This window comes from Hypomesus transpacificus, chromosome 22 (assembly GCF_021917145.1).
Source record: "Hypomesus transpacificus isolate Combined female chromosome 22, fHypTra1, whole genome shotgun sequence".
Taxonomy (NCBI): domain Eukaryota; kingdom Metazoa; phylum Chordata; class Actinopteri; order Osmeriformes; family Osmeridae; genus Hypomesus; species Hypomesus transpacificus.
This window is the reverse complement of record NC_061081.1, coordinates 8,649,210-8,664,221: the sequence shown is the minus strand read 5'-3', so window position 1 is coordinate 8,664,221 and position 15,012 is coordinate 8,649,210. Positions and strand designations below refer to the sequence as shown.

The window sequence follows — 15,012 nt, the reverse complement described above, 5'->3', positions numbered from 1 at the left end:
CGCATCCTGCCACACTATTGTATTCCATCTTTCAAAAAAGAAAGACAAGATTTTAATATTACTTAACAATATGTTAAAAAGTAGCCAGTTTGGCTTCAGTGTTAATACAATATACACTCTATAACAGATTGATAGTGTGAGTATTGTTCTTTTTTTAAATTTCATTCTGAAAGTTCTGATACAAGCTGGCTACAAGTCAAAAATACAAAAAAGAAACAAAAACAAAAAAAACACTTACTCAACGGTCTGTTAAATGGAACTGAATAAACCCCAACAGAACAGAACGTAGTCAAGTATCAAGCCTTTGTCTCAGTTGGGGTTGGGAAAAGGAGGGGGGGGGGGGGGGGAGAAGACACCAACCCCATTCCCTCATCAAGTTATCTGAAGGAGATTCCGTGCTAGGAAATGGAGGTAACGGGGGTAATAAGCCACAGTAACAGAATTAAAGGCTTTGAAATTCATCTCTTTTTTTATCAGCACTGGGTTTCAGCAAACGCATGTCTTGTTTTTTTTTGTTTTTTTTCATCCAAGAATATTCAAGCATATTTTTGACTACTAAGCCAAACAAACAAAACATACGAGTTTTAGAACATTGCTTGAAGTCAAGAGCAAGTCCCCACTGATGGACTAAAAGCACACAAGCGCTCCCACAAGAAAAAAAAAAGTAATCATTGATAGAAAGTAGCATTTTGTGATGTGTGTTTTATTCCTTTTTTATTGGTGGCGTCTTCACTTTTAGATTCTTTTTTTTCTTCTCAAGAGTTCCGCAAGAGGAGAACCAGTCCAGTAGGGTTCCTGGCGGAGCCACAGTGACGAGGACAGGGCAAGGCAGCGTGGGCGAGATTTGGGCACAGCGGGAGACGAGACAGGTAGACGAGTCTGGGAGCGGGGAGGGGGGGGTCGACAGTTGATAGCCTTAGAGTAGAGGAGGGTCAGGGAGGGGAGAGGGGGACTATGTGGGGATGATTGCGTCTTGCTTCAAGTTCCAGCCTGTTGGACCTCCGCGAGGCCCTGTCAGTGTGCAGCGAACGTGGCTTTCTTCAAGCTAAAATTGGACCAGTTGATAGAGAGTCTTTGTCGGGTCTGACGGGCAGAATCCAGACAGAACCTGGGGGAGGTCCAAACAAACACTTTTTAATCATTGGTCACACAGACGCTATTCCCCCAGTTTTCCCTGAATTTTTTTGGGGATCATATAAATGTAAAAGTTTATTTTTGTATTATTGGAACACCCACCTTTTGAAATACTCAACCTCCCTCTCAGTCTCATCAATGTCAGTGCTGTCCAGGTCGATGTCTTTGGGCAGAAACACATCATCTGAAAGGATGCCAAAAAACAAAACAAGCAAAGGTCAAATCCAAAACAACATCCAATTAATTTTTTTACAGACCAGAATTTGGATTGGTTAACCTGTCTGCTGGGTGGACACTAACCTATGGAGCTGTTTGTTTTCTCCCCCTTCTTCTTCTTGTTCTTCTTGGCCTTGGCCCTGGTGGGCTGGGGGGACTCTGCCTTGGCCTGGTGGCTGGTCCTGGGCTGGGGGGACTCTGCCCTGGGGACCTTCCCGTTCTGCTGGGACAGCTCTGTGTACAGGGCCGTGGGCGCAACCGGGACTGGGGGTGGGGAGGGGTTGGAGACAGGCAGCCTTCTCTCCTCCTTGGCCTGATTGGTTAGCAGCTGCTGCTGTGGCTTCCTTCCGGGGGTGCCGTTGCTCCTCTCCTCCCTCCTGCGCTCGGGGGACTGGACCGGGCCTGGCTCTTCAACAGGCCGGGGCTGATCTGCTTTGGTGTCTGTTGCAGTGGAGCTGATCGTAGTGCTGTTGGTGGTGCTGCTGCTGCTGTTGCTTGCCATCTTGGTTGCCAGGTCTGAGCCCTTGGGCGTGCCCTCGTGGGGTTTCCTGGCCCCGGTAGTGCTGGCAGGCGGTCTGCCAGGCTGCTGCTGTCTAGGCTTGGCTCTGCCGTTGATGTCTGGTTGGAGTGCAGCGGTGCCGTTCTGCAGCGGGGGGAGGCTGAGGGTGTCCGTGCCAGAGGCCTTCTCCCTGGTGCTCTTTGGGCTGTGCTGTGGGAAGGGGGCCGGAGGCTGAGCAGGGTGTCCGTTGACGGCGTTGTGGGGCGCGGAAGAGTCCAGCCGTGGCTCCTTGTGCCCAGGGAGGCGCATCAAGCTGTGGAGGAACTGGGACTTTCCGTTCTGCAGGTTCTCCAGAACGTTCTGGGCCGTCTGTTTGAGGGGCTGGGGGTTGTTGGGCGGCGCCGGGTCCTTGGGGCGCTCCTTCCTCTTCTTCTTAGCGGCGCGGAGGTGCTGCAGCTCCTGGAGCCGGAGGAGGTCCCGCTGCAGCTGCGCCTCCTCCTCTTCCTCCCGCTGCAGCCGCTGCTGCTCCTCCAGGAAGTGCTGCTCCTCTCGCTCCCGGGCCTCTGCCTCCACACGCGCCTTCTCCTCCATCTAACACACACGCGCACACACACACACACACACACACACGGCTTAGCTCTACTATCGCGAGTCAGAAGGGACCCCCAGACCTCTGAGGCAATGCTACGATACGGCAGAGGAGTCGGAGCTAGGACGGAGAGGGAGGGGTCAGAGGTCGCCGTCTCACCTTCTTCTGTTTGTGTCGGGCCCTCTTGGCGGCCTTGGAACTGGAGGCGGGCTTATTGTCGGCGCTGTTGATGAACTGGAGCAGGTCCTCCACCCTGCGGTGGTCCTCCACGCCCATGTCCCGCTCCGCCACTGGGGGGGGCTCCTCCCGCTTGGGCTGCTCCTCCTTCCTCCGGGTCAGGCGCAGCCGCAGCTTCTCACGCATCTCCTCGTAGTTACGGCTAGTGGGGGCGGCCGGGGGCTGGAGATGGTGAGTGAAGGGGGGGGGGGGGGCGGGGGGGGAGAGACCAGCACAGGTTATAATGGTTATCATGTCATTCACACAAATACACACTATTACACCGCCAGTTAAGACGGCGTGTGAATAAATATCAAAAGGTCGGGTGTGTTCACATTATGTAACGCGGGCAAAGGGTGTATGCCTTTGTTCAGTGTGTGTGTGCTTATGTATGTTTATGTCTGTCTCTCTCACCCCGCCGTGCCCAAAGAACTCGCAGTAGCAGCAGTCACAGTACTTCCCCTCCTTCTGGTTGGTGGAGGTGGAGGTGGAGGAGCTGTGCTCCGAACAGCTGTCCTCGTCCTGGCTCTCCTCGCCGTCGTACGCCTGGTGCTCGTACGCCCCGCTGCCTTCACAGCGGTGGCCCTCACACTCCGGGTCACTGGGGTGGCAGGGTCAAGTGGCAACAGCGGGTGAGTTTACCGTGTTTAGTACCGTACATTTAAAGGTGTTGTGTTTTGGAATTCGCCGCTTCTCGATCTGGACGTGAACTGACCTGCAGATGCTGGGCGGGGCGCTGAGGGGACCCTCTGCCGGGGGGACCGGGGGCTCAGCTGGGGAGAGGCACATGCCCTGGTGGGCCTCCATGAAGCTTGGTACCGGGGCAGCCATCTGTGGGAAGGGCTGCGAGGCCATGCTGGGGAGGGGCGTGGAGGGGGCGAGGGGCAGGGCTTGGTCGGAGAGCGGGGGGAGTGAGGCCAGGCCGGTCGGGCTGTTCCTAGGGGCACCTGGGGGCATCAGCCTGTGGTCCTCTTTGCCTATACTGTGAAAGACGTCACCTGAGGAGGGAGGACACAAGAACACGGGTGAAAAACCTTGAGGAGGTAGCGGGTGGGAGGTACAGATACTGACATTACAATAGGTGACGCAGGTATTACAATGGCAGGATTAGCTAAGCTAACACCCTTTTCAAACCCATACAACAGCCAAACCTTCTAGCTTCTACCACCCCACCTTGCCTAGCTGCTAGCCTCTACCACCCCACCTTGCCTAGCTGCTAGCCTCTACCACCCCGCCTATCCTAGCTGCTAGCCTCTACCACCCCGCCTAGCCTAGCTGCTAGCCTTTACCACCCCACCTAGCCTAACTGCTAGCCTCTACCACCCCGCCTAGCCTAGCTGCTAGCCTCTACCACCCCGCCTAGCCTAGCTGCTAGCCTAGACCACCCCGCCTAGCCTAGCTGCTAGCCTTGACCACCCCGCCTAGCCTAGCTGCTAGCTTCAACCAACCTGCCTAGCCCAGTTGCTAGCTTCAACCAACCTGCCTAGCCCAGTTGCTAGCCCCTACCTCCAGTTTTACCTAAGGAGTTGGGTCTTTTAGATGCTAGGTGGATGGGTGGGTTATTACTTGACTGGACAGTGGTGGCGGTGCAGGAGACGGAGGCTGTGGAGGCTGAAGTGGCCATCACTACCCGGTTGGCCTCCAGGAAGGCATCCTGGAAATTATAAAGACACTTCTTCTTGGCGCCACTCTTCTTCTGCTCCCTGTGCTCTGACGAGGAGTAGGACGATGAGGAGGAAGAGGAGGAGGAAGGTGGAGGGAGGAGGAGGGGAGACTCCCCTGATATGGGGTGGTCCCTGTGGTGGGAGGAGGAGGGGGGAGGCAGGGGCACGTCGGGGAGGGGTGGTCCTAGGATGTCTCCTGTGGGGGGAAAATGAGGACCCACGGGTTAGACCAGATCAAACCAGTCCAAACCAGTCCGTCTGTTCAGTGGATATGTTCACTCTCTCACTATCCATCTACACAGAACTCACAAAAAGATTGATTGGCAATTCAAAATGAATCACATATATATTGATTAAGGACTGATGTCCGAATATCTCTAGCTTGATGACCCCCAGGCCCAATCTGAACCCTAGACCCCCAGTCTCAGAGGGAACATGAACGGGTCAGTATGTTGGGTCCTGCTGAGCGTCCAGGCCCACCTGGGAGAGGGTCCTGCAGCAGCATGGAGGGGTTCCAGTTCTTCATCATGGCGGCATCACACAGGTTCTCAAACTTGAGCGACAGGCACTGCAGCGAGCTGTTCCAGTCTCCCGCCCCGCCCCCACCGTTACCGAAGCAGCTCTGATAGACGTGGTCTGGCAGCGTGGGGCTGAACGCCGGCTGTTTGGCCGCTGAGTGGTTTGACGTCGGGGCGGGAGGGAGAGGCTGAGGGAAGGAGGAAGGGAGAGAAGAAGACATGAGGGATGGATGATATTAATATTGATCTGGAAGCGGGAAGGGGAAAAATACTGAGTAATGAGTAGTAATATAATATTTACATGTTTTATTATGTCATAATAAATAAAAAGAATATGTCTTATTCTAATGACTAGTTATTGAATGGAAAATATATACAACTAATACAAATACATAAGATCAAATATATATATATATATATCTAATCTAGTTTTGATACTGTGATTTCAATCTTTCCCTCTAATTAAAAACTCTGATAATGCAGTGAGACCTCTTGTGGGGAAACTCTGCCATTGCAGCATCACAGCAACAATACAGAGGTGAATCACACTTCCTCTGTGTAAATCCCCACTTAGGAGGAAATGCAATGAAAGTTCCCTAGTTGAAACCACCAAAAACACCAGTAAGGGACAATACATTAAGTGTCACATCCTTACAAAAAAAAGCCATGAACTGTATCTGCGCCTGTCAAACTATCTCTTTCTGTGTCATGTGGTGGTTGCCAGGGCCACAGCCCCCACCCCCCTGATAGGGAACTATGAGCTCAGATTTGGGGGTTGTTGCGGTCATATGCAATATGATGCTTCCCACTCACCTTATTGTGAGAAAGCGGGGGGCTAGGAGGGTAGAGCGTCGGGTGCAGCAGAGGGCGGGGCAGGTGGGACAGGGTGTGGAGGGGCAGGTGGCCGTGGATGTGGGGGTAGAGCTGGAGCGCCGGGTGAGACGGAGGGGCCTTGGCGTCCGAGGTGAAGAAGTGGGGGGCGGGGGCGCCATGGAGACGGCTAGGGGGGAGGGGCGCCCCGGGATGGCCCAGGGCAGAGGAGGAGCTGTCCTGGTAGCAGACGTGGCACTCGCAAGCGTGCTGGATCTGTTCCATCTGTGAGGACGAAGACACAAGATTGCCGCCGGGCATGTCTTCATTCATGTTCGTCTGGGACCTAACAGTCTTGGACAGCAGTCAACCCACCTTCAATACACTCCCTTCCCATTTCAAGAGTGCTTACACAGCTGTGACAGACTGGGTGTGTGTGTTACCTGGTGATGGTGGTAAGATGGGGGAGGGCAGTGACAGACTGGGTGTGTGTGTTACCTGGTGGTGGTGGTAAGATGGGGGAGGGCTGTTGCTCTTCCCAGGGGAGTGCTCCCTCTTGTGTCCGGGAGGCTCGCCGCCACTCTCCACGTCGGCCTCCTCCTCGTCGCCTTCAGACGAGCTGCTGCTGCTGCTGCTGCCTTGAGGAGACTGGGGGGAAGGGGGGGGGGGGGAGAGGGAGGACAGAGAGGGGGGGGGGGGATCCACAGGTTGATGAGAGTTTGTAGAGAGAGTTGAGAGTGGTGGAGCAGGGAGGGAGGGTATGGGGGAAGACGTGGGAGAGAAAAGGGAGGAAAGACTGGAGACGTGTGTGAACACCCAATTAGCACACACCTCTTTGTTCTCTCCTCCTCCATTGAGCTGGCTGTGCAGGCCGTTCATGGCAGGCAAGACCCCCGGGTCCTCGTAGCCACTCATGGGGTAGATGTCCCCGAACTTGGCTGACAGTGGAGGCACTTCATCATCATCACTGACGCTGTGACAGGAGAGGGGACGGGAGAACGACGAGGGAATGACAAAGACAGAAAGAGAAAGTCAACAGAAGAGATGAATGCCTTAATCAGAGTTCTGTGGAACAAGTGACCATCAGACTTCCTTAGAAATTTATATCAGACACCTGTCACAGCTACAAAATCAGTCCATGGAACATGAGCTTTTCCAAGGACAGTTTCCTCATTGCTCTGTACCTGCTGACCCCGCTTGTCTCCATGCCAACTGTACTCACAAGGTGTTGCCGCCCCCCTGGGGCAGGATGAGGCGCGGGTGCTGCTGGATGGTGATGGGGGAGCTGGAGGCCGAGCCGGAGGCCGAGCTGGCCCCCGAGGACAGGCTGGGAGGGTGCAGCACCAGGTAGTCCCGGTGGGGGTGGTGGTGGGAGGGGTGGGGGTGGTGCGGCGGGAGCGGGGGCGCCTCGGCCTGCAAGGGCAGCTTGATGTGGAGGTCCTCAGCGATGGAGGAGTCCAGGATGCCACACGTGAGAATATGGCTGAGGCTGCAGTCGTCACAGGTGCACCTGGGGGAAGAGACGGAGGAGGTACCAGGACTGAGAAGTTGTAGTTTTTTTTTGGTAGTGTCAGCTCCAGGTACTGTGTCTTATCTCACGAGACAGAAGTAGCACTGCTAGACGACGTGGGCAGAGGGCAGGGCTCCAGGGGGGACTCACCTTCTTCTGTAGTTGCAGTTGGGACAGTCAGGAATGCTGAGTCGGGACGACAGCATCCTCATGGTGTCTGTGAAGTTACTGTCTCCAGCAAGGGACTTCTTACTGTTGGTCAACTGCCAAGAAAAAATGAAGAGACCGTTTGTATGTAACTCTACCAAAGAAAGAAAAATCAAATAAAAATGTAGTTAGATTTTATTTACCTGTTCCTCTATGAACCTTGTCTGCTTGAAAAATTCCCAGTCCTCCTTCAGCATTCTTTGTTTTGTTTTCAAAGTCTGGAAAAGAGAAGAAACAGGAAATGGGCAGGAATATGAGATTTGAAATGCACTACACCTGACAGAAAACTGTGTGGTCATTTAAAATGCCCTGAAAGTTTGTTTCCATTTTAAACAGCTTACATTTTTACTGACTAAAGACTTGTGTGGCTCTGGCCGTCGGTGAGCTAGACTCTGTCCATCCCCCTTGAAAAGCAGCTGCCAAACAGAGCAGGGAAGAAATGAGTGAATATTTCATGTCAAACTTCCCTGTGCTGACAGTAAATAGTTTGTACCAAAACCCAGGGAATGTACACAGCATTGTGTACAGGTAGGTGAATGTGTGTGCACGTCTGTGTGTGTCCACCTGTTCGTCGACATAGTCGTCAATCCTCTTCTCACAGTCCTGCCACTCGGTGGCCACAGCGGCCATCTCCTGCTCCAGCCGCTGGTGGCTCTCCAGCAGGGTCCTGAACATGCCCTCGCTGTACGAGTCATGAGAGGCTGTGCCGTGCCTGAATACAAACACATCATAGAAATACCTTCTAGGTTGGAACTTTTTGCCTTGGAAAACTACATTATTTCACCCACGTCCTGAAAGAAACACTGAACTACATTATGCAAAACCGCACAATATACACATTAGAAATCAAAAAGTTTAACAAAAGCTGCAATTTAGTGTAAAGAAAAGGGCTCTAGCCTGCACAGTGTTTTACCTCAGCTGTGCGACCAGTGCAGGTAAACTGCTGTGCAAGATGGGTTCAGAGAACACCAGGTTCTCAAAAAGGTGCTTGTTGTGCAGCTCCCACGTCACCTGAAACTTCTGGAGGTGCTCGTTCTCCTGAGGAACCCAGAGAAACACTCAGCAGCCTGGTCTATGGGATGGCCATGTCACCCAGCAACAAAAGCTCATGACATCGGTAACTACAAAGCAAAAGGTTCCTTAATAACAACAGAAGTATTGCTGGGGGCCATGCTGGTCAAAATTACTCAAAAAAACTTTTTAGACATCCTCTGAACAGGGTTCTGAGTTGATGTACCAAGTTTGGTGTGAATGCAAAAACACACACACATATATATCCACACAGGGCTGTCAAACATATCAGCTAAGCGATTGGCCTGCAGCTAACCACTGACCAGGGTGAGCAGGAAGCTGCTGATGGTGCGTGCTGCCTGACAGAGGGCGCTGTACTCCTCCAGCAGCAGGGAGATGAACTGATGGGCCTGGGGGGGGCCCTGGGGGGGGCCCTGGGGGGCACCGACACCCCCTGCCGAGGCCGCCCGGGCCGGACCTGCCGCTGTGGTGGGGGGGGACTTGGAGCCCGACGACAGGTGCTTGAGGAGCCGCACCTTCATCTCCAGGACGTACTCCCTGGCCTGCTGCTCCAGGCGCTGGTACAGCTGGTAGGGGTCCTTCTCACACAGCCTGCGTGGTGGAGGGGCAGTGGAGGGGCAGTGGAGGGCATTGGAGGGGCAGGGGGAAGGCACAGTTAGATCTAGCCCCGCTCTGAGGGAGATGCCAGAAGAAAGTAGAGCTGTGTAGAGCTTAAGTGCACCTTTACCGCTGGAGGAAAATGATGGAATGAAGTGGATAGGGAACATTTGAAGGATGAAGATGTCAGAGGAGAGAGGGGTGGTGGGGGGAGAGGAGAGAGGACAAAGAGAAAGACACAGAGAGGGAGAGTGTGTGCGTGCGAGAGAAAACTAAAGAGAGAGAGAAAGGCAGAATGACCTGTCCACCAGCTCCTTCATTCCCTCCTTGTCGCAAGGCGTGCTTGTCTGCCGGTAGATGCCACGCACTAGGTAGCGCACCTCTGACCAATGGTTCTGTAGCTGCTGCGACTCGCGCTCCGACTCCGCAGAGATCTCCCTATAAGGGGGTGGGGGGGGGGGCAACATACTGCATCAGACCTGGGCCCTTGATGCTGTGCGAATACCTTCAGCAAGCTCAAACAATTGTTATCTCTCATTCAGTATGTATTATTATTATTATACATTATTATTTTATTATTATTTATTTTCCCTCAATATTTGTACTACATAGACAACGTCGGTGTCAAAAGGTTTGTCTTGTTAGCGATTGCGTTGCTTGAATTAAGGGGAACTCAGTCCTGTGCCGTCACAATGTCAGCACACGTTAGCAACGACGCATAGATACGTTCCCCTTCGTTCTTTTGGTGAGCAGTCAAGGGCTCGTGAGAGGTAGCAGTCTCATGAGCCCTACTTACCCAGCGTCATGAAGCCGACCAGCTAAATTGTTATTTAGCACTAGCGTTGCTACTGTATCCCTGCCTGTGTTTGCGCTGTTGCTCAGCAATTTAAGACTTGAATTTACATTGACATTTAGTCGTTTAGCAGACGCTCTTATCCAGAGCGATTTACAGTAAGTACAGGCACATTCTCCCCAAGGCAAGTAGGGTGCAGTGCCTTGCCCAAGGACACAACATCATTTGGCACGGTGAGGAATCAAACCGGCAACCTTCTGATTAAGAGCCTGACTCCCTAAACGCTCAGCCATCTGTCCCCGACTGAATGTACAGTACGTAATGTCACATTAAATAATGTATTCGAACTCAAGCTTGTGTGATGTGTTGCTGTATCGTTGCACGGTTTAGGATTATATTACAGTAAGTCAAACAGTCTGGTTCAGTACATAAGTGAAGTGAACACCATTTTGCTATTTGTATATACCTAGCTATAGCTGACAGCTGTGCTTCGTTTTGCTCCTAGATTTAGACCGACGCAAGCACACTCCACAATTTCCCCAGATATTTCCCCAGAAATTGTACCTTCTCTAGTTTAATCTGCACAATTTCTGCACAATTTCCCCAGAAATTGTACCTTCTCTAGTTTAATCTGCTATGAGTGTTGGTTAGACGGGCTCTAGAAAAAGAAATCTATGGAAAAGAGCCCATTGGTTCCTTTGTGTTAGACAAGAGCAATCGAGAGACGATATGTAATTGGATATCCACAAGATCACCAAGGTCAACGATAGGTCACGGCAGAGGTGACTGTTTTATGAACGTTGTATGGGCAGACAATTAGACACTACGTATCATAATTCTTCTTTCTTATTCATTATGGCTCAGTGTGTCCCTAGACAAGAATGCACATTTGCTAATTTATCCATTAGCAGATGCTTTATCCAAAGCGATATAATAAAATACAAATAATGAACAAAGGAACGACAGCAGCTATTCAAGGCCCAGAAGCATGTTCTTAACGTATTTCAGTGGTTAGTGACAAAGAATGGTCTGCAAATGTCAACACACAGTTCAACAAGAACATCTAAACTCCAATATTACATATGCCTGATTCTGGGACGGCACAACGATAACACCATCATGTCTTCCGCTCAGAATCGACAACACAGCTACTGACCGTCTCTCATTGCAGGCCTCGCATCTGCACACAGTATCAGCCGTCAGCGAGGCGGTGAGGTCTGGGGCAGGAAGCATAGGTAATGTAGGCGCAGTGCTGGTCAGGCGACCCCCGGAAACCGGCTCCTGGACCACGCCTCCGTTACCCAGAGGCATGTGCAACAGGAAGTCCTGGTTCTGGAGGAAGGGATAATGTCAGGGAAAGGGTCTGATGTGAAATCAATGCCTTCTTGAAGGATCTTTGAGCTAGTTAAGAATACTGGAGGAGTGCCAACATAAACAATAACACCCATGAGATGCCATACAGCACAAGATACAATACATGACCAAGTGTGGAGATGAATCATCATATCACTTTAACACACAATAGGAATGACGTTTTCCATGAGACACCAAAACGTAATTGCGTGTTGGTCTATGCAGATCACAGACAGCCAAAGCAGCGACACTCGGGTTTCTAATGTGGCTGCCAGACTCTCCTCCTGATGGGCAGGGTGGAGCCAAGCCTCCATGATGAGGAGTGAGCCATCAAAAACAGCAACGACTGTCATCCATTTCATATATGACTCTAATATAACGCTCCCAGGGGGGGATCTCCCCCGTCCTCACCCCCAGTGAGTCCTCCAGAACGGCATGATGTTCCTCCTTCTCCACCGTGTGCCTGCAGTCGGGGCACACCCAGAGGGGCAGCTGCAGGGCACTGGGGGGCTTGGCGGATGCCGTGGTGCCATTCTGCCCCGGTAAGCCCACCTCCTGCTGGAGGCCGTTGTCCTTGCGTTCACTCCTACAGAGAAGGCAGCGGTCACCGGTGGTGTAGGGCGCTCGCTGGTTGAGCCCAAAGGTGAACGGAGTCTGGAATGGAGACGGGAAGAAAAGGCTAGCATTCAAGAATAAGAATAACTTGAATTGGTATAGCGCCTTTTAAAAGACCCCAAGGTGCTTTACACATAGTAAGGCAATAATGCTGAACAGAAAATATTAGAAGCAATGATTGGGATGCAACGGGGATGACTGAACAGACTAGAGGCCCTAGGCCTTGGTGAACCAGTGAAGTATTCTTCTCACTCAACCTCCTGGTAGCGCAACTACTAACCGCTCTGGAGAGTTCCAGTAGCCCAACATTTGAGTTGACACAATGCTGGCAGACAACACGGTAACACTGATGCTCTTCACCGGAATCAGACTGAAGAAGTCTTAGATAGCTACAGCAGGGCTTTACCTGCAGGACTCCGGAGAAGTCGGAATTCACAGGGCCCTCCGTAAACTGTGTAACATTTCCATTCATTGGGACCTGGGAGAAATAAACAAACAATAAAAAATCCAAAGCTAACCCGCCAAACTGCAAACACATTGTCAACGTTTTGAGAAACATTCGCTACATTATGCTGCATTTCAACTCTATGGTTTAATTCCATCATGTGATTTGGACACAGATTAGCTAGTGAGGTAGACAGGATCATGTATAGATATATTGCATTTCGTGTTAATGCTTTGGCTAGCAGTATATTCAGGCAGTCAGTGAGTTCACTTGTGTGTGTGTACTGAGAACCTAATCGTAACATAATCATAGTGGAGCCTGGATTAGGAGTTTCTAGATTCAATTTGAAGAATGTTGACCTATAGATCCCAACAAAAATACATCAAAACAGGGTCTTTAACTAGTCTATATTCAATATTTTGGGAGACAAAAAGACATTTTATTAATGTTGAGATGTGTTTAAGAACATGTCACCACTGGAGGTACACAGGGATACAAGTGCACATGACTTGCAGGAAGAGCAGCTGTAGACACCAGATTTCAACTAAGATTTAAAATCAAGTGTCTAGAACGGTTCTGAATGGTTCATATCACGTTTTGTCTCGCAACAGAATAAGCCCTGTTCTGGAAACAGACGAATTGAGCAAGTCAGACTGTTGTCTTTGCAATGTCTGTTTCAGACTAGCCCCTCAAGACTGGCACCAGATTCCAAGCAAGAAACATATTGGCAAAAAGGTCCTATGCCTATGCCTACGTCAAACCACCACTTTATGTTATCTAGAAACATCTAAATTAGTGTGAGTCCGAACAGACATCTAAGCTACAAATTACATTTTGGATAATACCGATGTACAGCAGTAAATCTACTCAGCCCAATTTACATTAAAGGATGCCACTACAAAGCATACAATGACCCATAAATGTACACTGAATTGGAAATTTAACCAGGTTGTCAACATCTAGCACGACTTAACTGGTACGAAAACACCCTCATTATGTTTAGTCTAGTTTAGGGGCAAACCAATGAGATATATTTAGCTGACTTTGCATACATTTGTATTCATTGACTGTGTGACAAAGAGTTTTGGTTGTTTGGTGTTTATTTTCCATTAAACATCAACGCCAGGCTTGAGTGTAACCTTGCTAGCTAGTTCCCTATTAAATTATCCGTTCGAGTAAACATACACTAAACTTAGCAGGCTAATCCGATGACAGTTGACTCTTGACAGAGACTTTCTGATTACAGCTAGCCTAGCTCTAGCACTACAGTACCCTTTAAGATGCTAGACGACAAGGAGCTATCTCTTGGAAACTACTAGTAGCTACTGTGGTCGGCTAACTTTAGATTATCTTACAAACTCTCTTATTATTCTAGCTCGGAGTTAAATCGAGAAGGCTTAAATCGAGAAGGCGAACCGGCATCTGGCAAGCCATCTAGTGTAGTCTAGACAAGCTAGCTATATGTTAGCTCTAGCTACTAAATGTTAACATGAAAGAAAGACTGCGCCAGTGGCTGTGCACAAGTCTATGCTAGTTTATTTTGGACAGTTAGCTAGCTACTACTCCAGTTAACCAGACTACTAGCTAGATAGCTAGATAGCTGAGATAGCCATTCGTGTACCTGTCAAATAACAGTAGTAAACATTGAGTGAGTCTACTGCACAAGCAACTGTCAACAATAATGTTACACGGCAGCGCATAGAAACCAATGTGGTGAGCTAGAATTGGAAATATATATCCCACAGATTGCTAGACAGCTATAGTCTATAATACGTTGTCATATCAATATTTAACTAGCTAACCGTTTTTAGCTCACGAGCTAGCTAGGTTGTCTGGTCTCAGAAATGTCAGGCCAAGATGTCTGTGTCGTTGATGTGAGAGCTAGCAGCAAGCTAACTTAGCTAACTAGACAAGCTAGATAGCAACATTGGCTTCCTATCTAATAGCAATCTCGAGCGCTCCTTTTGAGCTTTCATGCACTTGCCGTCGACAGTAGCATTCTTACCTCTCCGTTCATGCCAGTGATGGAACCCATGTTCCCATTCCCAGTACTCCCCGATGTCAAAAAACCCAAGACAGAGGGTGTTGCCGTGGATTGAGGACTCAGGGCCGTGGCTGAAACCCCGGCCTTGCCACTGGTACTGCAGACAGTACTGCAGCTACTGCCACCGCCCCGCTTGTTCTTCCTGCGTTTAGCTCCTCTTTTAGCATCAGTTGGACTCATTTTTCCACGAAAATCAGAGACAACTTGCCGTCCAGTAAAGGCAGGGTCTCAGGTGGAATGTCTGTCCCAAACCCCCTGATATAAATAAAGGATAGCAATATTTCAGAGTCTCCAAATGAGACAGCGACACTGAATTTTCAGACTACTGCTAGATTTGAGATTTCAATATGGCCCCTGTAGCTACATACTCAGGCAAGAGCTTGCGTCGGGGGTTGCCAGGTACTTAAATATCCCCCTATCAAGATGTCCTAAACTCCTTGCGAAGCCTTTTCCATTACTACACCAATATCCTTTCATTTAAAGTTAAGATATGTCGTGATTGTGACATACATGATAGCAGAATAAATCTGAAAACCATCATGCTAGCTATGTTCTACAGAAAAACATGGTGTTCTTTTTGAGTTTATTGTCAGCCGCTTGTGTGATATTATTTAGTTTTCAGTCAGGCAGGGGATAGATAGATAGTCAGGCAGGGGATAGGTCTATCTATCTGTCTGTCGTCCTGTCTATTTACATATCTGTCTGTCTGTCGGTCGGTCTGTCTGTCTGTCTGTCTGTCTGTCTGTCTGTCTGTCTGTCTGTCTGTCTGT

General features: G+C 50.1%; 1 protein-coding gene across 2 annotated transcripts; it reads right to left on the bottom strand.

Moving 5' to 3' along the window:
• Window positions 1–312: 312 nt before the first annotated feature.
• Window positions 313–14,602, bottom strand: fam193a (family with sequence similarity 193 member A). Of its 2 annotated transcripts, none has more exons than XM_047045197.1 (23): window positions 14,204–14,602; window positions 12,160–12,231; window positions 11,550–11,792; window positions 10,942–11,117; window positions 9,293–9,430; window positions 8,698–8,986; window positions 8,277–8,401; window positions 7,928–8,075; window positions 7,705–7,779; window positions 7,507–7,581; window positions 7,307–7,419; window positions 6,869–7,156; window positions 6,478–6,619; window positions 6,145–6,294; window positions 5,650–5,931; window positions 4,799–5,024; window positions 4,173–4,514; window positions 3,370–3,652; window positions 3,069–3,255; window positions 2,598–2,837; window positions 1,435–2,440; window positions 1,237–1,318; window positions 313–1,108 (listed from the first exon to the last, which is right to left on the bottom strand). In XM_047045197.1, the coding sequence occupies exons 1-23, from the start codon at window positions 14,420–14,422 to the stop codon at window positions 1,015–1,017; spliced, it is 4,995 nt and encodes a 1,664-aa protein (XP_046901153.1). In that variant the 5' UTR covers window positions 14,423–14,602; the 3' UTR covers window positions 313–1,014. The 2 variants fall into 2 exon arrangements, with proteins under 2 accessions (XP_046901153.1, XP_046901154.1); XM_047045198.1 differs by having other exon boundaries at window positions 4,221–4,514.
• Between the last annotated feature and the right edge of the window lie 410 nt (window positions 14,603–15,012).